The sequence below is a fragment of the Cervus elaphus genome, chromosome 4 (assembly GCF_910594005.1).
Source record: "Cervus elaphus chromosome 4, mCerEla1.1, whole genome shotgun sequence".
In the NCBI taxonomy this organism is placed as follows: Eukaryota; Metazoa; Chordata; class Mammalia; order Artiodactyla; family Cervidae; genus Cervus; species Cervus elaphus.
In genome coordinates this window covers 35496845-35517898 of record NC_057818.1, presented here as the reverse complement: position 1 = coordinate 35517898, position 21054 = coordinate 35496845, and the positions used below count along the sequence as shown (strand labels likewise).

Genomic DNA, 21054 nt, shown 5'->3' with positions numbered 1-21054 from the left:
GTTGGAGGTCCACTTCCTTCCGAAGCTCCGCCTTCTAGAGTCGGTGGGACTACGCTTCCCAGAAAGCCTTGCGCGGGGGCGGAGGCGGCAGGGATGCGATGGCGGAGTCGCTGCCGCTGGAGGTGAGAGGAGGCTGCCCTCAGGCCTAGCTCGGGACAGGCCCCGCCCTCGGGGTCCCAGGCTGTGGGGAGGGGCTGTCAGACAGCTCTCCCGGCCCCGCCAGTCTGGCGGAAACAACCCGGCCGGGAGATCCCTGGACCTGCAGGCTATGGGTAACGGCCCCGCCGCCTTTGGGCCACTCTATTCCCTTACCTTGGGGGACCATCCTCTCCTTCCCCATCGGCCCCAGGAGATAGCTACTGTCACCTCAGCGAGGACAGGGCCTCTCTGCCTACCCCTGATCTCTTGAGATGGCCGTCCCTCCCCCTCAGTTCTGAAAGATGTCCGCTGCATCCCATCAGCCCCGAAGGGTAACCGATCTTACCCCCATTGGTCCCTTGGAATGGTCGCTCCATTCCCTTCCCTTCGAGAGACGGCTGCCCCTTCCCATTAACTTCGGGCATGGTCTCAGTTCCCTCACCGAGGACAGGCCTGCTCCCCACTTCCTCAGCCCCTAGTGATGGCCATCCCTGCCTCCTTCACCTTCATCTTTCATGGGATGTTTGCTCCCTCTACTTAAACTGGAGGTAGATCACTCTGCCGCTATTGTCCCTAGACAGATAAGTTTTGTCCCAGTGGCCTCTTGGGATGGCCTCTCCATCCTGTTTGCCCAGAAAGTTGTCAGACCCCTCCCACTGCCCAAGAGAGACAGGGCACCCTTTCCCCATCGGCCCTTGGAATGATGTTCCACCCCCAATGAACCCCCTGAGATGGCATCCTTTCCCCTTTCTGCCCCAGAGGATATCTGTCCCATCACCATGGATCACAAAGATGACCAGTCATATCTATAGTAGCTCCTTGGGATGGAGTTCCTGGGATGGCCACTCCACCCTTATCACTGCCTCTTCTGTTCCCTCTAGAAAGGCCTTCCCCCTTCTCAACTCAAAGAGTCATGCTTCCCCCTCTCAGTGAGGACAGGTTTGTTGCCCTCCTTTTGCTCTGGGGTTGGCTACTGAACCCCAGAAGACAGGATGACCACTATCTTACCTCAGCTCAGACAAGTTTTCCTGCCTCCTCTTGGGGATTGGAGCGTGGTCAGTTCCAGTCCCCTTATCAAAGTTCTCTTCCCCAGGCCTAGTCTCCCTGGCCCAGAGGTTGTTCTCGCCAGTCATTCTCCTCTCAGTAATGATCTGTTTTATCTTCCCACCCCTTCCTTGAGCAAATCTTTGGTGAAAAGAGAGGTAAAAGACTGTCCATTCTTACTTAATTCAATCCAGTAAGTACTGACTAAGTACCTTCTGTGTACTAGCAATCAGGGAAGGGAAGAAGAGACCAAGTGGGCTGGTGAGGGTCAAGCTTAAGGGCATTCCAGGAAAAAGGTCCACATAGGCAAAAGGAAATAAGAAAATCAACTTGCTGTGTTTGTAGGACACTGAGAAGACTGGCTTGTGGAAGCTCTGGGATCAGGGGTACAGTCAGGCATGGAGGCCTGGCAATGCTGACCCAGGAGAAGAAATTTTGTCTTGAGGGTATTGGGGAACCCCAAAGGTTTTCATCAGGAATGCACTGAGACTGAAAGCTGTTTCTTAGGAAAATTAACCTTGTTGCAGTCTGTAGAATGGTTAGCAAGGATGAACCTGGAGGCAAGGAGATCAGGTGGGAGACGGCGGAAGGAACCCTGGTCTGGGGTGATGAAGATGTGGGCTACTAAGGTGGTAAGGTTTCAAAGGTAGAATTATTAATAACAGCAATCCAGGAACCATTTATGGACCATCTACTAGGTGTGAAGCATATTATATCTATTAAATTTATATATATATAAATTATAATTTGATCCCTGTCATAAGACTGTGAGGGCAGCTGGTAAAGAATCCTCCTGCAATGCAGGAGACCTCAGTTCGATTCCTACGTTGGGAAGTTCCCCTGGAGGATGGAAAGGCTACCCACTCCAGTATTCTTGGGTTTCCCTGGTGGCTCAGATAGTAAAGAATTCGCCTGCAATATGGGAGACCTGGGTTTGATCCCTGGGTTGGGAAGATGCCCTGGAGGAGGGCATGGCACCCCACTCCAGTATTCTTGCCTGGGAGAATCCCCATGGACAGAGGAGCCTGGCGGGCTACAGTCCATGGGGTTGCAGAGTTGGACATGACTGAACGACTAAGCACAGCACATAAGACTGTGATCTAGATTTTTTTAATATCCCCATTTTACAGGTGTGGGTTGAGGTTCAGAGATATCACATATCTTACCTGAGGTCACACAGTTAGGAACTGGTGGAGCTGGGATCTGAATGAGTCTTAAGTAAAGCCTATGCTTTACACCTGTATCTGGAGCAAGGGACAGAAGAGCATGAAGAGTATAAAGTTTTATCAGGATCTTCAGGCGAGATGCTCTGTTGGGATTGAAGCTCGGGGGCTGGAAAGTTGGGAGGAGCGGCTGCTTTGGACTGAGGTGAAGGTGATGGTAAAACATTTGGATGAAGAATCCTGTGGACAGTTGGCAATACTAGACTAGCACATGAATGATAAAACAATATGGAATATCGAATCGTTGGTTATTCTTATAGAGGTAATTGTTAAAGCAATGCAAGTGAATTTATTATCCTAGAAAGTGAACAAATTGAAAGACTCAGGTCTGAGCCCTGGGAGCCACAGAAGAATCTAGAAACAGGGCAGTTGGAGTGGTGAGTGGAGCCCTAGAAAACACAGTGTCACAGAAGTCAAGGAGGGAAGATTCCAGAAGAAAAGAATAGTTAATATCAGATTATTCTTGGTCTCACAGGCAGCTCCCTTCCCCAGTCCCTAATAAGTCCTCCACCCCCAGCCTCATAGAGCATAGGTGGAGTGAGAGCCTTAGCCTACCAGGATGGGTCTTGCTGAGAATTGTAACAGCCGGCTGAGAAGCTGTGAAGAAGACTGAAAAAGTGCAGTCCCAGTGTAACTTCCTCAAGATCAGCACTTGCCTTGCTATGTTCTAGATCCTATGCAAGACACTTTACCATGATATTTAACTGTCACAGCAACCCACTTAAATCTCACTACAACTGTCTTTTTATAGATAAGAAAAATAAGGCTCAGAGGGGTCAGTTGAGAGAATAAGGATCTAAACTAGGTTCATCGAGTCCCAGTGCCCAGGCCCTTTTTATCAAATTGAGTAGGAAGTTTGATTTTTATCAGAACAAACCTGCATCCAGATGGTGCTCAGCAAAGGTTTGTTCCCAGTAAAGATACCTGGAGACTGGAGAGGACAAGTGAAGACTTTCTGAAGCTTAGGATCCAAGATGAGCTAGAAGCCAGTGCTCTAGTACCCTCTGACCTACTGTGCTGCCAGACAGAGAAGATTTCAGAGGGCCCCACCAGCACTAACAGCCCCAATGCCCTGTCTTTTTCCCTCAGATGGTCACATATATTCTGAGCTTCCTGCCTCTGTCAGATCAGAAAGAGGCCTCCCTCGTGAGCCGGGCTTGGTACTGTGCAGCCCAGAATGCCCTTCGGGAGGTAAGGTGCCTACCCTCACCTAGCCCATTCTCAGTGGTCTCACTTCAGCTTGCTCGTGGCCCTACTCATACATCATCCATCCATTCATTCCTGCATATTTATTCATACATACTTGGCTCTGGGTCCAGTACTGGGACTCTACAGATGAACCATAGTCTCCTCCCCTGAGAAGCTCATAGTCCAGTGAAGGAAAAAGACAAATAAGTGAGTGATCATGATGTTGTGTGCTCAGGGCATTGGCATGAAGGGGGCCATGGGAACATGAAGGACATGGAAGGAGACTGGCAGCATCAGGGAAGGCTTCCTGAAGGAACAGGATGAGGAGCATGAAGGTTGGTCTTCAGGACTCATAACCGCACAGGCGAAGGCATCAAGGTGTGAAATAGTTCAGGAAACGCTATGACTGGAACTTAGGTGTGTTGGAGAGAAGTGGTGGGAGATGAGGCTAGAAAGGGGTCAGAAAGCAAGACAGATGTGCCAGGTGGCATTGCTAGGGCTTTCTCCTGGTTACCATCATGGGTAACCAGGTAACCCATGGAACTTTAGGAACATTAAAGGAACATTAGGCAGGGGAGTGACATGCAGTGATTTATGTCTTAGACCTCCACAGTGCAGAGTGGACTGAGAGGTGAGTCGTAGGGAGACAACCCCCTAGGAGGTGAGTGCAGGCATTTGTGCTAGTTGGAAAGGCAAGCAGTGAGAGCCCTTTGTTTCAGTTTTGACTGTCACTGAGGTTGAACGATTTTCTCATTAGTGGACCATTTATATTTCCCTCTTTTGTGTATTTCTGTTCCTTGTCTAATTATTGGGGTCTTAGTATTTTTCTTATTGATTTGTATGAACTTTTTATACATTAAAGAAGTTAATCTTTTACATACTTACTGAAATATATTCCTCATATATTTGCCTTTTTAAATTTGATTTGTAGATATGTGTTGTTTATGAGATATACAGGGGTTAAATTTTTGGGTTGTTGACTCTGAACATTCTTTTCTTTATCTGCCATTGCTTTAGAGATACTTTGCCTCTTCGGAGATTTGATAAATATACACTCATATTTTGCTTTTTTTTTTTTATTTGGATTTACTTCTTAGATCAGTTTTAGGTTCACAGCAAAATTGTTTTATGGCTTGAATTTATACACACACACACACACACACACACATATATATATATATATATTTGATGTAATTTATTTTGACTTATGCTGTAAGGTAAGGAGCTAAACTGATTAGTTTTCAAGTAGCCCAAGTACCATTTATGTATAATGGATTGGAAGCCTCCTCTGTCACATTTTAAATGAGTGTGTAAGTAGGGTTGTTGTTGAGTTCTCTCTCCGGTGTCATTGAGCCTAGTTTCTAAAGAAATTTGGTTTGAATTTGTTGAAAATATAAAGTATAAAACATCTAAACGGTGAGATCCAGTTGGTAGTTGGACTTCTGAGAGAGGAATTCAAGAGAAAGGTCTGGGTAATAAATATAGATGAAGGTGTCATTTAAGAACAGGTGGAGGTTTAAGCCTTGGATCTAAGTCACTTTCCCTGGGGAGAACAAGAGGAGCCCTGAAGAGCAGGCCACAGAGACTGTCCAGGAAGGATACCAGTCCAAAGGCAAGGAGAGGAGGAGGGGCCTGTAGAGAGGCCTCACTCATTCGGATGGTGATGCTACCTCTGTGCCCAGCACTGTGCTAGGCCCCAGGGCTGGGGCAGACACAGCACTCAGAGTTGATAGTGAGAGAGAGACAGCACTGCACTCAAAATCTTAAGAAAGGTGCATGATGCATACCAAAGATGCAGAGAAGATTCACAGAAGACTTCATAGAGAAGGGGATGCTTGGGTTAAATCTTGAGAGAGGATACATATTTGTTAAGGAATAGGTGAGGGGTCAGACCACCCCCCACCCCCAGAAAAAAACAGCTGAACCCAGGCATGGAAGTATGAGACAGTGGTCTGAAATTAGCATTCCAGAGCCAGAGTGGGGAGCAGGCATGGGAAAGCTGGGGCTGAAGAAGTAGGCAGGCCCTGAATGCCAGCCGGGAAGCTCAGCTGCCATCCTGTGCAGTGATGAACCATCAAAGGGCCCGAAAAACGTGGTCAGTTGCCTTTCGTCAGGATCACTCTGTTGACAATACCAAGAGTAGACTGGAGCCAGAGAGATTGAAGGCCAGGAGGAAATAGGAGATGGACTGGAAAGGACCCTGGACGTTGTGGATATGAGGGAGCAGTCTAGGATGATTGCCAGATTTCTGACTTAGGTGATTTGGTAGAAGGCACTGGGCGTTTGGGAGAAGCGGGGATAAGACAGTAAATTCAGATTTGTGCATATTGCATCCCTGTATCTGGAGAGAGGTCCATCAGGTCATGGCTCCCAGTATCTGGTGCCCAGGAAGAAGGTATGGGAAACAAAGTAGATGGAATGAAGTCTGCTGGGGTGCACGTGGAGGGAAACTCTGTGTGTGTGTGTGTGTGTGTGTGTGTGTGTGTGTGTGTGTGTGTGTGGTGGAATGGAACAATTCATGGAGAACCCACTGGTCCATGGACTGGATCTTGAAACTCTGTGTGTGTGTGTGTGTGTGTGTGTGTGTGTGGTGGAATGGAACAATTCATGGAGAACCCACTGGTCCATGGAGTGGAAACTCTGTGTGTGTGTGTGTGTGTGTGTGTGTGTGTGTGTGTGTGTGTGTGGTGGAATGGAACAATTCATGGAGAACCCACTGGTCCATGGAGTGGATCTTGAAACTCTGTGTGTGTGTGTGTGTGTGTGGTGGAATGGAACAATTCATGGAGAACCCACTGGTCCATGGACTGGATCTTTCTGCTCTTTGATGACCCCAAACAGGGAACAGGCTAGAAGGTAGGAGAGACAAGAGGGCAGAGTCTCAGAACCCCCAGTAGGAGAGAACACCGGGGAGACAGGCCATCCCGAGTAGGCATCATGGCGTAGCAGAGAGGAAGGACACCTGTGGGAGGTCTGCAGAGGAGCCCCCAGATGTCGGTGATCTTGCTGGAGAGGGGCTGTTTCTGGGATGAGGGGTTCTGTGGGGACAGCGGTGGAGGGATTAGTGGGCAAAACTATGGTCAGGAAGTGGCCACAGTGGGTGTGGGCACCCATGTGCTTCCAAGAAGCGTGACGGTAAAGGGGAGGGGTGAGGGGGGTTGCAGGATCAAGGGAGGCCTTTGTTAAGACTCTGGGGTGTTTGTGGACTCTGAGGAAGGAGCAGTGGAAAGGCAGAGATTTCGGGATTCTCAGAGGAGAGGGTGGGGACAGGCTCAGTAGGCCAGGAGAAGGGGCCTCCTTGAACCCAAGAGCAGAATATGGAAGGAGGTTCTGATGAGTCCTGCCAAGGATGGGCTGGTGGATGTGAACAGGGAAGAAGGAGGGCCTTCCCACCTAAGAGCATTGGTTTCTATTTGAAACATCTCTGAGAAGGCTGGAGTGAGGGGAGGGAGCTGCAGTAGCATCGGGGGCTTGGAAAGAAGACTAGGGGAGTGAGAAGAGAGGGGTTGTGAGGAGAGGGGAGCCAGTGCAGACAGGAAGGGAGGCTATGACTTCCTCGGACAGCACGTACCCAGAGGAGGCCATGGTCTCATCATCCCTGGCTGGGCAGAGGGCCCAGAGAGCAGGTGCACCCACATGATGGGCAGGGCCACGGGGACCCTGATGAGAGGTCATCAGTCAGGGAGGCTTCTTGGAGTCCAGCAAAGAAGGAGGGTGCAGAAGAAGCCAAGTGGGCAGTCAGGCCCCAGGGATGAAGGTGAGACTGGAACAGGAGTGAGGGAAGGAAGAAGAGGAAGAGGCCGGGGTCAGAGTTTGGGATCCAGAGCCTACCATTTTAGTACTGGAGCTTCTCCAGTGAACCCTGAGCTCCAGATAGAGCACTGACAAAGACCCGTTCGGTGACTCTGCAAAGCCCTATTCCACCGCCAGGAGTGGGAGCCCTGGGAAGCCAGGCCACAGATACCTGGGCTTCTAGGGCTGATACCACCTTGTCCCAGAGAACAATCTCTGGAGCCCTATTGACAGGACCCATCTCCCAGGGTGCAGCAGGTTGAGGAGGTGGTACCCCAGCTAGTAGATGCTGTGGAAGATTCTGGCTCACCAAGGCCAAGCTGTATGGCTCCAGGTCAGGCTAGGATGCTCAACTTGGTAACTTCTTAATCTCCCTGACCTGCCCCCACTTAATTCCACTTTTTCTCAAATAAGAAGACAGACAAAGGCAGGGCCTGATGTACACCTGGGCTCTGTCCATACCTGGGACTGGGGCGGGGGTGCTGCCACCACGCTGATCACTGTGAAGATCTCAGGACAGCTCCTGCCCCCTGCTGCCTTCTCCTGCCTGAGGTGTCTATAAAAGCCTCTAGAAATTAGCCCCAAAGTCTGATTCCTCTCTGGAGACCAAAGCCCTGGGCACCAGGACATATGCTTCCTCAAGGTCCTTCCGGAAAACAGGCATGCTAACTTTGGATCCCTGTGCTGGCAGACAGGAGAGTCATGTTTCTCTCAGATGGCTTTCCAAGTCTGCACACAGGCCTGCTGCCTCAGCTCAGGACTTGAGTAGTTACAACAGAGTCCTGGCCTCTCACAGTCAAGGAACACGTATTGCTTTTAGCAGGTTTAGGGCATCTTTCCAAATGAGTCCGCATTTACTCTTAAGATGCCAGCATGGAAGGGAGGAGACCAGGGGGCTAGTTGGCCCCTCTGTGCTGAGGCGGCTGAAGCTGGAGCAGGTACCCATGTTACACTCCCTTGGGGCTTTAGAAGCATCTTCCCAGGGCCTGGGGAGGGGCACTTTCCTACACTGGGGCAAAGACCAGAACCCAGAAGGCTGAACACAGAGGGTAAATATCCCCAACAGGCTGCTCCTGGACTTCTGTATCTGAGTCCCAGGTAGACCACCTGGGTGATGGCTTAGAGGCCGTCTTCTCCCCACCAAGAAAAACTGTGGGGAGTAGGGAGGTGGCCTCAAAACTCACCCAGCCCCATAGTTGGAAGTCCTTTAGGCCAGGCCCTGCCCCTTCGCTAGGTAGCTCTTGGGGCCACCTGCCAGCCCTGCACTTGGACCCTGGGTTGTTCGTTTACCTTGTGTATAGGAAGGCAGTGGGAGAGGGAAGAACACTGCTGGCAGCCAAGGCTCAGGAAGATAGGGAAAGAAGGAAGACTGAAGGCGGCTGGAGCTGGGGGCTGCGGGGTGCCATGTGACTGGTGGGGGCAGGTGCTGCCTGGCAACCAGCACTGCTCTACACTCCCCCAACCAGAGTTCATTCTACTCATTATGAGATTGGCTCATCTAGCACTGCAGGGCTTTGAAATGGCTGGAGGCATGCTTTACCGTTCCTTTCTAAAAACTATTCTCCCTGATCTTTTCAGTACCCTCCCCAACCTCACACACTGGCATCTTCGCCAGCTCTCCTTAAATCTGAGAGAGGGACCCAGGTGTCTGGCATCCCCACTCCCCACTGTCTCCTGGTGTCCATGGGGGGATCTATGGGCAGAGCTCCTCTCACCCGTATTGACCATGGGTTCTGAACTGGGAACGTGGTTTGACTCCCTGATTCCCGTGAAATTGGTGGGAGCTGGTCTCCCTCTTACCACAGGCTCGTTCCCGGGACGACAGCCCTCGGGGGCTGCTTCTCTCTGGGGCAGAAGCCAGGTGGGGTCTCCACACCTGGGAATGAGTTCCACCTGTCTTCCCGGAAGAATCCTGTTGATAAACGTCTTGCAGGGAGCACATATTATGCATCATTTTGAGCTTTCTGGTTCCTTTTTGATGATTTTCTGTGGGGGACAAGCAGGGAATGTCAGCTTGTTCTTCCTGTTACTCACTGGACAGGTTTGGCGGGGGGGAGCTTGCTTGTGAAAACAAGAATCTATGAGTATCACTTGCCTGCATCCTGGGCCTTGGTGGGGGTAGAGAAATGGGGCTAGGGTTTCAGAAGCCAAGCCCTCTTCTCCCTCCCCGACAGACCAGTTCCACACATTCCTGTACTTTTTGTCCTTTGGCTCCCTCTATCACAAGATCAGGCAAGGTTCTCTGAAAACAACTCTTACTGGCGGTTCCTCACACTCCTAAACCAGTCAGCCTTTCCCCACAACTAGCCCTGAGCTTGCCTCCCCGCCCCACCGGACTCCAGCTCCGTGCTCCCCAAGCTGCCTCCCCGGTTCCTCTCCGGTTGGGCCAACTTCCTCCCTGCCTCTGAAATTCGTTCTCTGAGTTCCTGTCTGGAGAAATAGTACACTTCTCCCTCCTCACCTGCAGGAATAAGACAGACCCTCCAGAGATAAGACGAGGGATCACAAGCGCATCTGGAATCTCCAGCCTAAAGGGCATTCACGTGTGCGCATACACACGCATCCACGCATGCGCACACCACACTCACATGCGTAGGCACATTTTTCACTTACACACAAAAGCCGGTTTTGCAAACATTCTTGTGGCCGAGACACAGGCCACCAGAGTACCTTGGCCTCACTGCCTGCCCCAGATCTCTGGCATCTGGGCCCCAGGGCGTTGTAGTGAGCGACACCTGCAGTTGCTTCTTCCCGCCCTCAGCTGCTCTGAGGGCTATTTATATGCTCTTGAGAAAGTGGGGGAGGCTGATTGCTTAGCTAACGCTAAGCTGAGGCCCTGGATTTGGAGTCCGTGGGTCTCAAGGCCACCTTCTGAAAGTCCCCAAAGTTGGGGTCCAGAATGCTTTGTTCTCCTGCTCCCAGGGACCTTTGCTGGCTCTCCTCCAGGCCACCCCCCAGCCCTCCTGTACTTAGCATGCCAAGTCCCCACTCTGGCCCAGCCTCTCCATAGGCACTCAGCCCCGGCCATCACTAACTTTCTGTCCTCCCCTTGTATTCCTCCGCCTTGAGCCCCAGTATGACCTGTCCTCCCTGCTCCCACTTCCCATCAGCACCCCCTCAGGCACATGACACCACAGTGGGTCCCCATTGTTGAAGGGCCCTTCCCTGACCTTCCCTCAAACTCTGGCCAGCAAATTGCCACCAGACCCAATGGCCGGCACACTGTGAGGCCAGAGGGCTAACCCCAGGCCCACTGCTGCCCCATAGGCCAGCGTGCAGTACAACATCCCTGTGTCATCTGCCTCCCTTCCGGTCATCAAGAGCCTGGGTCTCAGGGGCATCACCTGCATCAGCCTGACCAACCTGGATGGCTCGCCGGCTTCACTCCAGGTGCTGCGGTCTGTTACCCACCACTTGGGCCCACACCTGCAGAGCTTGTGCCTTGGTGGGGGCAGCCCCACAGAGGCCTCCTTCGTGGCTCTGATCCTGGGCTGCCCGGCCCTGCGTATCCTAGACCTCAGTGGCTGCAACAGCCTCTTCACGTCGGGCATGCTGCTGGCTCAGCCCGAGACGGCGCAGCAGGTCCAGCAGGCGCTGAGTGGCCTCCGTGAGCTCAGCCTGGCTAGCCTTCGGGACCTGGCCGACCTCAGCTTCAACCGGCTCAGCAGTTGTGCCCCCTGCCTGGAGCGCCTCTCCTTGGCCTATTGCCACCTCACCTTCCAGCTAGGCCCAGCCTGGGGCTCCACTGACCCCCAGGACTCCTCCCCCTCCCAACTCTCCTTCCGCAACCTGCTGCGATTCCTGAAGGAGCGGGCTGGCAGACTGCACGCCCTGGACCTGAGCGGCACTGGACTGCCGCCCGAGGCCCTGCGGGCGCTGGGCCAGGTGGCCGGGCTGCAGCTGCAGGAACTGAGCCTGCATAGCTGCCGGGACCTCTCCACAGAGGCCGTGGCCGCCCTTTGCCACCAGCAACCAGGCCTTACCTCCCTGGACCTCAGTGGCTGCTCAGAACTGGCTGATGGAGCAGTCCTGGCCGTGAGCCGGGGCCTGCGGCACCTGCGGCACCTGAGCCTGAGGAAGCTGCAGCGGCTGACAGACGCGGGATGCTCAGCCCTGGGGGGCCTGCGGGAGCTGCAGTGCCTCGACATGGCCGAGTGCTGCCTGGTGAGAGGGCGGGAGCTGGCCCAGTCCCTGGGCTCGGTGCGTGGACCTCCACCCCCACTGGCCTCCCTCAGCCTGGCCTACTGCTCCTCACTCAAGGTGAGCGTTCCACCCCCTTCCTTCCTTCCTCTCCAGGGCCAGGGATTGGGGGAACTGGGAGCCTGGCACCAGGGAGGTGCCCCGTGTTTGTGTCCAAGTCAGCTGGAAGAGGAAAGGTGCCTAGGCAGACAGTGCGCTGCCCACACTCCTCCCTGCCGCCCCCGTGGTGGGTCCATGCAGAGGGAGGTCCCAGAGACCAGAGGGGCCCAGCCTACGAGGTGACCCACACCTCACAAGTCCGGTGTTTGGTGATCACTGCAGTCTGGGGAGGGGACTGAGGGCGGGTGTTCTGGGGGCAGGGGTGACAGAACCAAGCCCTGGGGAAAGGGGCACTGAGGTTACACAGCAGTAGTTGCTCAGGAGGGGCCCTGGGGAGGCCATGTGACAAGGGAGGAAGAGGGTCACTTTTGGCTGACGCCAGTTCCTTCAGTAGGGCTCAGGCCTGTCCCTCTGGGTGGTGTCCCTGTCTTAGCAGTGTCGCCCCCTCCCTCTTTAGCAGGTTATTCCTTCAATCTACGACTGTGCCCAGAGCATTCTTCACCTGAAAAGCATTCAGCGTTTCCCCCAAGTGCCTCTCTTGCCCTACTCCATCCTCACTGTGTCGATCGTGTCTCTTAAGCACTCTCTCTAGAGGCCCATGTTCCCATGTCTGCATCTCTACAAAGCAGCTCCCTCTGTCCTGCCCTTAGTCCTTACCACCCCCCCCCATCCCCCAACCACTCCTGGCAGGTGGCAGCTCCGCTGTATGTCCTCCCAGTCCTAGAGGGAGTGTATCTGATTGACTGGCGCTGGGACCACAGAGAGGGTGAACGCCTTAGAGATTTTCACCTGCATCCTTCCCACACCAGCCAATCTAGGTATTTGTCCTTCTCCCTGTGTTCCCCCTTCTCAGCCCATCACATCCGCTGTGACACACAGCGCAGGAACACTGATGCACCCTTCCGTGGGCCCTGTGACAGTTTCCTGTTGCCTGTGGGGCTGTAACTTTGGGCAGAACCTTCCTAGGGACCCCTCCCTGCCTGAGCAGCAAGAGCTTCCTCCCACAGCCCCACCAAGAGCTGGGGCACTGGGCCTCCAGCCCCAAGGACCCCTCTTCCTAGCCACAGGGCCTGCTCATGCTCTAGGCCCCGTGGGAGCTGGACCTCACAGCCTGCCACACCTGGTGGCACAGGCAGCGGGCACCTCCCCATCACCTGCTCCCTTTTCCACTTCCCTTGTAGGACGCCTCAGTGCTATCCCTGATCCCAGCACTGGGCCCACGCCTCAGGGTGCTAGACTTGTCCTCCTGTGTGGCCCTCACCAACCAGACCCTGCAGGCCATCTGCACCTACCTCACCCACCTCTCAGTCCTACGCCTGGCCTGGTGCAAGGAGCTTGGTGACTGGGGGCTCCTGGGGCTGGGGGAGCCCATCAAGGCACCTTCGCAGGAGCCTCAGGTGTGAGACCCTCGAAGTCATGGCGGGCTGGGGGTACCTGGGCTCAGCTGCCCTCCGACCCTCTCCGGCAACAGTTGAGGGCCAGACTCAGGAGGAACCTGAGCAGCAGGAGCTTCCTCCCACAGCCCCACGAAGAGCTGGAGCACTGGGCCTCCAGCCCCAAGGACCTCTCTCCCCAGCCACAGGGCCCCTCCCTGCTCATGCTGCAGGCCCTGCGGGAGCTGGACCTCACAGCCTGCAGCAAGCTGACTGATGCCAGTTTGACCAAGGTGTGAGGCTGGGGGCGTGGATAGGCTGAGGACCCTGGGGCTGGAACTTTGCTTGGAACAAGCGTTTTTCTCGTGGGCTTCTGCTGGATGTGGCATTTCCTCTGGCTGGGGGTGGGGGAAGCTGGAAGGGCTCCAGGGCCTCGTTACCCTCCCCGTCCCTACCACATCCTCGTAGGTGCTCCGGTTCCCCCAGCTGAGGCAGCTGTCACTGAGCCTGCTGCCAGCACTCACGGACAAGGCCTTGGTGGCTGTGGCCAAGGGCTGCCCCAGCCTGGAGCGCTTGGCGCTGAGTCACTGCAGCCTCCTCAGCGACCATGGCTGGGCGCAGGCGGCCAGCTCCTGGCCGAGGCTGCAGCACCTCAACCTGTCCAGCTGCAGTCAGCTCACGGAGCAGTTGAGTGTATTGGGGGCTGCCTGTGGTGGGGGCTGGCTGGGCCTGGGCCGGGTCAGGCTCTCAGCCGGCGGCTTCCCTGCAGAACTCTGGATTCCATCGGGCAGGCGTGCAGGCAGCTGCGGATGGTAGATGTGGCCATGTGTCCCGGCATCAGCATAGCCTCCGTCAGGCGCTTCCAAGCCCAACTGCCTGAGGTGACCTGCATCCAGTCCCGCTTCGTGGGAGGGGCAGACCTGACCCTAACACTCTGAGGCCAGATCAGTGACCAGTGGCTCAGCCTCTGTCATCTCCAGCATCCCTGGTCCTGGACTCTGGACCTGGAGTTTGACTCAGCTCCCTCTGCCCCTCTCTGTTACATGCCCCAGAGTGCCTTCCCCAAACTAGAAACCCCTTCACTGGGTCTGAGAGTGGGATGATACCAGGACAGCCTACCGGGCTTCTTGCCTGCCTGCCCCACAGCCCACAGGAACCTTCTCCAGCTACATGGCACTGCCACAGGCCCCCGGAAATGCCAGATCCTGCTCACCTGTCCAGGCCTGGGTCCAGAGGCCAGGCCATTGGTGGGCTGGGTCTGATGCTGGAAAGAGTGGACCCCGGTACCTTTTGTTCCACCCGTTTCTCACACTAAGGCCTGTGCCCAGCCTTGTTCCCTATAGCTCTCCCAGCCCCCCACCAGCACTGAGTTTTAGCAGCTAAGCCACAGTCTTTGTTGTATACCCAAGATTAAAAATTCCAGATCTTTCTTCCTTGTCTGAAGTTCTCAGACCAAAGGGCCCCTCCCCACCTCAGTGGAGCAGCCCAGCCCAGCCCAGGGACAATTTGTAGGAAATGCCAGAGGGACAGACAGCTTCTTTCTCACACCTGGCCCAACAGGTGCCCCGAGCAGGTCCTAGCTTCTTCCCCACATGGTGGGAGATGCCAGAGGCTTCTCCCCAGCATGAGCCCTGGCACATGTCCCACAGCAAAGCCATGTCCATGTGAAGATCCCAGGAGCATAGTGATTAAGGATGGCTGAGTCAATGGGGTTTTTCAGTACTCACACATAAGACACGAGAGAGCATCTCTGGGTAGGAAAGATTATTAGAGGTCCAGCCTTCTAAAACAGAAAGAAGCTCCTGGGACTGGGAGCCCAGGGGAGCAATGAGCTTAGCCTGGAAAGTCAAAGAAAGTGAAAGAAATCAAGTCAGTGAAAGAAGAGGGAGGAAAGGGGACAAACAGGCAGAAGGGACTGGGGAGGTGCACGTGGGCAGGCCAGAGTTGGCGCTGGGTGGGGGTAGGGGGTTCCCAGCCCCCAAAGTGAGCAGGGAGGATGCCAGCTTGAATCAAGCAAGAGCTCTGTAAGCTATGGGCACTCTGTTGAAAGGGGTAAACCACGGCATGTCTGCATCCCAGCTCAGTTCTGTTCAGTCACGGTACCATGACCATTATCCACGGACAACAGGGAGACACAGGAGAAACAGGAGGGGGTGATGTGTGTGTGTAATCAGGTCAGTTTCCTGTTTGAGAAAGCAGTTGGAGTAGGTGGTATTGAGAAGACTGGAGGGCAAGACAGGAAGCAGGAAGTCAGGAGGTTCTTGCTAAGATGATGGTGGCCTGAACAAGGGACTGGAGACATTGAAAAAGAACTGAAGGTATCAGGAGATGTAACTGCATCTGGGTGACACAGTTTCACCTTGAACTCAACAGGGACTATTCTAAGTGGGGTGGGAAGTCTGAATACAGGAGTGGGCACGTGGGGCCCTAGATGCCCAAGTAAGAAGCATAGCTAGGGGGTGGGAAGCAAGTGCTCCCCCGGAACATTCTTCAAGGGAGGTGCCATACCATCAGTTTCTAGGCAACGTGGTGATGGTTAACACAAAGATATTTTGAGGAGGCACTGGGAAGGAGAGGTAGTGAGGCATGGAGATCAGAGGGTGATGGCCAGCAGCTTCCAGCCTGTCTGTGGGTCCTGGGGGTGGGTATGCTCCTCTCTGCCTCAGAGGCTTGGGGTCCATGACCACAGCCTCTGAGCTTAGCCTCCAGCTGGCCTATCTGTGGCTCCCACCCCACCCATGCAGATGAGTTTTAATCAGAACGCAGGCTTCCTGCACTGAATTCCATCTTGTCGGAATCAGCCTACATCCTCCCACTGGCCTGGCGGACACCTACAGGAACCCTGAGTTTGCCCTTCAGCACAAAGCATGCCCAACTTCATGTCTTTTCTTTCAAGTCTCTCGAAAGCAGGCCTTCGGGACCCGCAGAGGACACAGGAAGGGCCAGGCAGGGTGGAGAGCTAAGCTCAGACTGTCCGGAGCCTTCTGCAAATATGGCTCCCAAACTAGGCCCCTGCTAAAATTGGGGAAATACTCCCACCCTGCCATCTCTCCCTCATCTGGCTGGCTGCCCCAGACCTCTCTCAGCTGGCGGCCCCCAGACTACAGCCCATTCTGCTCTGCAGGGCTAGCAGAGGGTAGGCTGAAGACTCACTCTGGAGAAGGGTAACAGGGCCAGCCGGTCCTCACCCTCCTTCAGAACACCAGCCCCGTAACTGGCGTTGCCCAGGTTCATGGCCCCAAGCTGTGGCCCTGGCCTGACGCACCCCTTTCATTTGCCAGCCAAGGTGGAAGGCAGGCTTAGCCTGCGAGGTTCAGAGCTGGCTCGACACACATCTAAGAGCCAAGCAGACTTTTATTTCTGCTGCAGCCTCTGCTGGTCAAGGTGCCTGTGCTTCCCTCCCTCCACCCTTTGTGGCCACCACGGTGGCAGCAGCTGTGGCCCTTGGCCACCTTCACTGTCAAGGTTCGGCAATGCTGCAGTCATAGCAGAAGTTGAAGTTGGTGGGGGGCGGGGGCACAGGGGGTGGCTGTTCAGGGATGGGCACATTCTCCAGTTCCAGCAGCCGCAGCTTGGTCTCCATGGTTAGCAGCTGCTCCAGGTCCAGCCGTGTCTGCTCACTCCCCATGGGATTGCCCAGCAGGGCGCTCAGCCCATCTGTCCACAGGTGGAACTGTGGATGGGGCCAGCTCCATGAGGTCCTCTCCATCTCTCCCCCTGCCCGTCTGTCCCCCTGCCCGTTTGCTCAGCCTGCCCAGATACTCACCTCCCGTTTGGACGGAGCAATGAAGTTGAGGTGTGCCTCCTCCTCCCCGTGGTCATAGCTGACTGAGAAAGCTAACTCACAGATGTCCTGGAGAAGCAAGGGAGCCAGGAGCACTGAGCAGGGGCCAGTGGGAAGTAGCCCTGGTGCCCACTGCACTCACCTTGTTCTGCTTCCCAGAGCCCTTCTCCCGGACGTGGGGGCAGTCCTTCCCTGTCAGCAGTGCCCTGATGTCAGCCACAGGAACTGCAAGAAAAAGGCTGGGTTGACCACTGGGACCCCTGGTGGCCCGGGGGGGAGCAGCTCGGGGGAACACAAGTGTATGCCCACCCCCATGCCCTCCTCACGCTGCTCGGGCAGGCTCTCGGGGGTCGGCGGGCCTACTCCCTCCTCCACGTCCCCATACTGCAGCACTTTGTGGTTGGGGGACAGGCAGCAGAACCACAGCTTGTCTGTGGGTGGAAAGGGGGAGGGGGAGCAATGAGAGGGCCTCCCCAACCCCTCCCAGCTGCCCTCCAGCCCCACCACCGCCCACACAGTGACCCTGGCGCCGCCGGCTGCTGATCTTGTGGAAGAGGGTCCCCTCGCAGAGGCGGAGCAGACGCTGCTGGCGGATCAGGCCCAGGAGCTCCGGCTTCAGCTTCTCCCGAAGCTCCCTGGGTGCAGGGGAGGGGGCTCGCTGAGCTGACGGCCAGGCCTGGGCGAGGCAGCAGGGCAGGTGGGGACCAGGCCTGGGACCCACCCCCATGACTCACAGAATCGGAGGGGCCAGCGTGCCTTCCTGGTGCAACCGCTCCGTCTGCCGCAGCCGCAGCACCTCCCCGTAGGTGAGTGCGTTCACCTTTGTTCGGAAGAGCTCCAGAGAGCTGGGCTTCAAGGCCAGCGTGCGGGCCAGCTGTTCCCGCACCACTTGCATGACCTGGGGCCATCCCAAGCTGAGCTCAGGGCTTGAGTTCCAGGCCCCAGCCCCAGAACCACCTCTGCCCTGGCCCAGGTCTCCCCACTGCTGCCCTCCGCACCTTGTCGAAGTCCTCTTGAGTGGCCCGCATCTCCTTCCAGGTCTTATTCAGCAGCTGGATGCTCACACAGAAGAGCTCATGGAAGCTCTGGTCTTGGCCAAAGAACATGGGTGAAAAGTCCTGGGCTGTTTCGGAACCTGGAGTGGGGGGGCAGGAGGGGCTCAGGGAGATAGTGTGTGCTGCCCCTGGCCCTCTCTGCCCTTCCGTCCCCCGTTCCTGAACACGCTGTGCCCAGCGCCACTCACAGGGCTCCCCGACGTGGAGCAGATCACACAGCAGCACGGTCAGCTGGATGCTGCTCCGCGCAAAGGGGCACTCATGCTTGTCCTCACGGCTGCTGTTCTCTAGCACAAACTGAGGAGGCGGGAGCACAGGATGGGCTGGGGAGTCATGACTAAGCCCCAGGAGGCCCCGCCTAGGCGCCCTGTACCCCATTCATCCATACCCCACCCCGCCCCACCACTGACCCGGCTGTAGGCGCTGGGTGCCTGTCTGGAGAAGTAGAGCATGTTGTCCAGGGCCAGCAGGCCAGGGGGCACGCGCTCCAAGTCCTGTGCAGGGTTGCTGTTCTGGGGGGAAGGGGAGAGGCAGCTGAGGAAGGTCCCAGCCCTCTGGAGCAGTAGCAGTAGCCCTGGGTGGAGGCAGGGGGCAGGGGGCTGGGTAGGGGTCACTCACAGAGAAGCCCAGTTTGCGGAACTCGCGGGCACACAGGGAACGGCGACGGTCAGCGCTCAGCCCGGTGCCCACGGACTCCCCCTCCGGCTCAAAGGCAGCTTGGCGCAGGGCCTGCAGCTGCTCCCGCTGTTCCTGGGGTCATTGTTGGGAGTGATGGCAAAGTTGAAAATTCAAGGCCAAACTCGGGCCAGCCCCAGCCTTATGCACGCTCAAGGCACCTACCTGACTGTAGGGGTCCAGTGGTGTCCGCATGCGTGGCTCCAGCAGCCCCAGCATCAGGGCCTGCAGTACGTACAGGTGGTGAGCCATCTCGTCGCCCAATGGCGCTGCACTGTGGATGATGTTCTGAAGGACAACCCGTCCACGGCTGTGAGTGTGGGCTTGCAGGGAGAGGAGTGGGGAGGGGTCTGCCAGGTCTGGTCCTTCCTACCTTGTAGATGAACTGGCGAAGGTTTCTCTGCCACAGGTAGTCGAGCATGTGCTGGTGGGTGGGAAGGGGGCTTGAGTGATTCAGCCCACCACGAGCGCCCATCTTTTCGGCCCACTGCTTAGCACAGCACCCACCAGCTCCTGCCCACCCCATCCAGTCACTGGATGGATGCCCACCTTACGTTCTGCAGGGGTGGCCCCCTGTAGCAAAGCTGTCAGCAGTGCCATGGCCTTGGTTTGCAGCTGCTGGTTCATCCTGGGTCAAAAAGAGGGCTCAGCCGGCCATCCAGGGCCCAATCCTGCTGTCCTCCCTGGTCCCCCACCTTCAGACACTTACACCTGCAGGTGCACCAGCAGCCTGTCTAGTGGCACCTCGCTCTTGACCAGCTGGCCCAGGGTAGGGCTGCTCAAGGTCACATTCTCCAGCAAGCCCAGGGCCAAGGGCTGCACAGAGGCATCCATCAGGTTCATGTTCACGTAGCACACCACCTTTGGCGGAGCAGAGGTTGTCACCACCTCATCACCGTGGAAGGCCAGGCCCTGACACCTCTCCACCACCCCCACCTGTTTCCCCGAGAAAAGCCCACCCACCTTCCTAACAAAGGGGATGCTGAGTGTCTCCCAGGACACCACGCCGTGCTCCATAAGCTCCAAGAAGGCCCTCAGTGCGAGGGCCAGCACCTCTCCTAGGCTGGAGGGACATCGGAGGCTGAGCAGAGCCAGACCAGGATCTGCGGTCCCACTGTGTCCCCCGCCCACCACAGCCCTGGGCTCACTCGTCCCCATCCTCAATGATGGTGCCCAGTCTCTGAAGCCCATCACGGCTGATGACCTCCCGGGCGAAGGTCAGGTCCGGGGCCAGCAGGAGGAGGTGCCGCAGGGCTTCCCGGCGCCCTTCAGGACTTTCGCTCTGCAGCCCCCGCAACAGCCGCTCCGCCTCGCGGTCCTGGCGGGGTGGGAGCAAGGGCAGAGCACAAGTGAGGAGGTAAGGAGAGAGAACTGGGGTGTGGGGACGCGGGTGTCCACTAGGTGGGGCACTTCTGGGCTGGAGCTGGGACTGGGCCCCCAGTCTCCAGGTGCAAAAAAGAGGCGCAGCAGAGGGGCAGGGAAGGAGGGCGGGGTCGGAGGGGCATTACTGGGGCCGTGCTGAGGCACAGGATGCTGCCATTCTTGATCTCCATGCGGTTCTGGAAAAGATGGCAGAGAACGGAAAGAAGTCAAGAAGGGCCCTGAGGACTGGCTAGTTGAGGCTGTCAAGAAGGGAGGATTTGGGAGTCAGTAAAAGATCAGGTTGCAGAGAGTGGGACGATGACTGCGAGTCGAAGCCAGAGTTAGAAGGGATCACAGGGTGGAATGTGGGGCGGAGGGGAGGGGACTCACGTTCTCGGTGATGTATCTCCGGTGCCCATCCGCAAACTGCAGGGCATAGCGCTCAGAGTGAGGCAAGCTCCACCTGCAGGCAGCAGAGGCTCCGTGAGGCGGGCAGGGGGCGCCCTCTCCCTCCTGCCCCGCCCCATCCCCTACTCCTCGCGCCCCGCGCGGACCCGCACTCACGCGTCGCACACCTCCTTCAGTACAGCAGCCAGGGGTTTTGCCTACAAGTGGAAGAGTCAACTCACGGGATGGGAGTGGGAAGAGGTTGCGGAGATGCCTGGGGAGGGGCGGGGTGGGCTATTCGAGGGGAAGGGGGCGACCCGGAGGTAGGTGGTGGGGTGGATGGAGGCCAGCCAGGCCTGGTGACCTGGTCCAGCTGGATGAGCTGCGGGATGGCGTCACGCATCTGGACGGCGATCTTCACCACATTCCGCGGGGGCGCCATGGTCTAGCCGTGGGGGCCTTATACTTTCCAGATGTGCCACCTCCGCTGAGAGCACACCTGGCCTGGGGCCCCTGAGAACGAAGGCGTTCCTCAGTTCGAGGCTTGGCTCCCGTGGCTCAGGCTCCCACTCGCGACAAGGTGCCGCGGCCTTCCCTAGGGAGCCGGATCCAAGGCCAGTTCCGGGTTGGAGTGCGGAGGATAGGAGAGCGCCTGCCCCGCCCCGCCCCACCAAGGAGGCCCCGCCCCGCCCCAAGGTGCGGCAGGTGGGGGTGCGGAGGGCGGGCTGTCAGCA

General features: G+C 56.4%; 2 protein-coding genes across 7 annotated transcripts; one reads left to right on the top strand and one right to left on the bottom strand.

The window, feature by feature from the left end:
• Positions 1-22: 22 nt before the first annotated feature.
• Positions 23-14486, top strand: LRRC29 (leucine rich repeat containing 29). Of its 5 annotated transcripts, XM_043898770.1 has the most exons (7): positions 53-122; positions 3495-3596; positions 10653-11645; positions 12866-13081; positions 13207-13350; positions 13526-13743; positions 13827-14486. In XM_043898770.1, exons 1-7 carry the CDS (start codon positions 99-101, stop codon positions 13993-13995), a joined length of 1866 nt encoding a protein of 621 aa, XP_043754705.1. In that variant the 5' UTR covers positions 53-98; the 3' UTR covers positions 13996-14486. The 5 variants fall into 5 exon arrangements, with proteins under 5 accessions (XP_043754706.1, XP_043754705.1, XP_043754708.1 ...); XM_043898771.1 differs by lacking the exon at positions 3495-3596 and having other exon boundaries at positions 23-122; XM_043898773.1 differs by lacking the exon at positions 12866-13081 and having other exon boundaries at positions 13261-13350.
• A 1907-nt stretch (positions 14487-16393) lies between these two features.
• Positions 16394-20984, bottom strand: ELMO3 (engulfment and cell motility 3). Of its 2 annotated transcripts, none has more exons than XM_043898769.1 (20): positions 20685-20984; positions 20498-20538; positions 20324-20396; positions 20080-20130; positions 19720-19889; positions 19535-19634; positions 19281-19432; positions 19121-19199; positions 18945-18995; positions 18737-18859; positions 18515-18646; positions 18307-18408; positions 18085-18193; positions 17840-17976; positions 17576-17739; positions 17364-17476; positions 17168-17272; positions 16984-17066; positions 16824-16910; positions 16394-16714 (listed from the first exon to the last, which is right to left on the bottom strand). In XM_043898769.1, the coding sequence occupies exons 1-20, from the start codon at positions 20760-20762 to the stop codon at positions 16706-16708; spliced, it is 1959 nt and encodes a 652-aa protein (XP_043754704.1). In that variant the 5' UTR covers positions 20763-20984; the 3' UTR covers positions 16394-16705. The 2 variants fall into 2 exon arrangements, with proteins under 2 accessions (XP_043754704.1, XP_043754703.1); XM_043898768.1 differs by having other exon boundaries at positions 16394-16730; positions 20685-20979.
• Between the last annotated feature and the right edge of the window lie 70 nt (positions 20985-21054).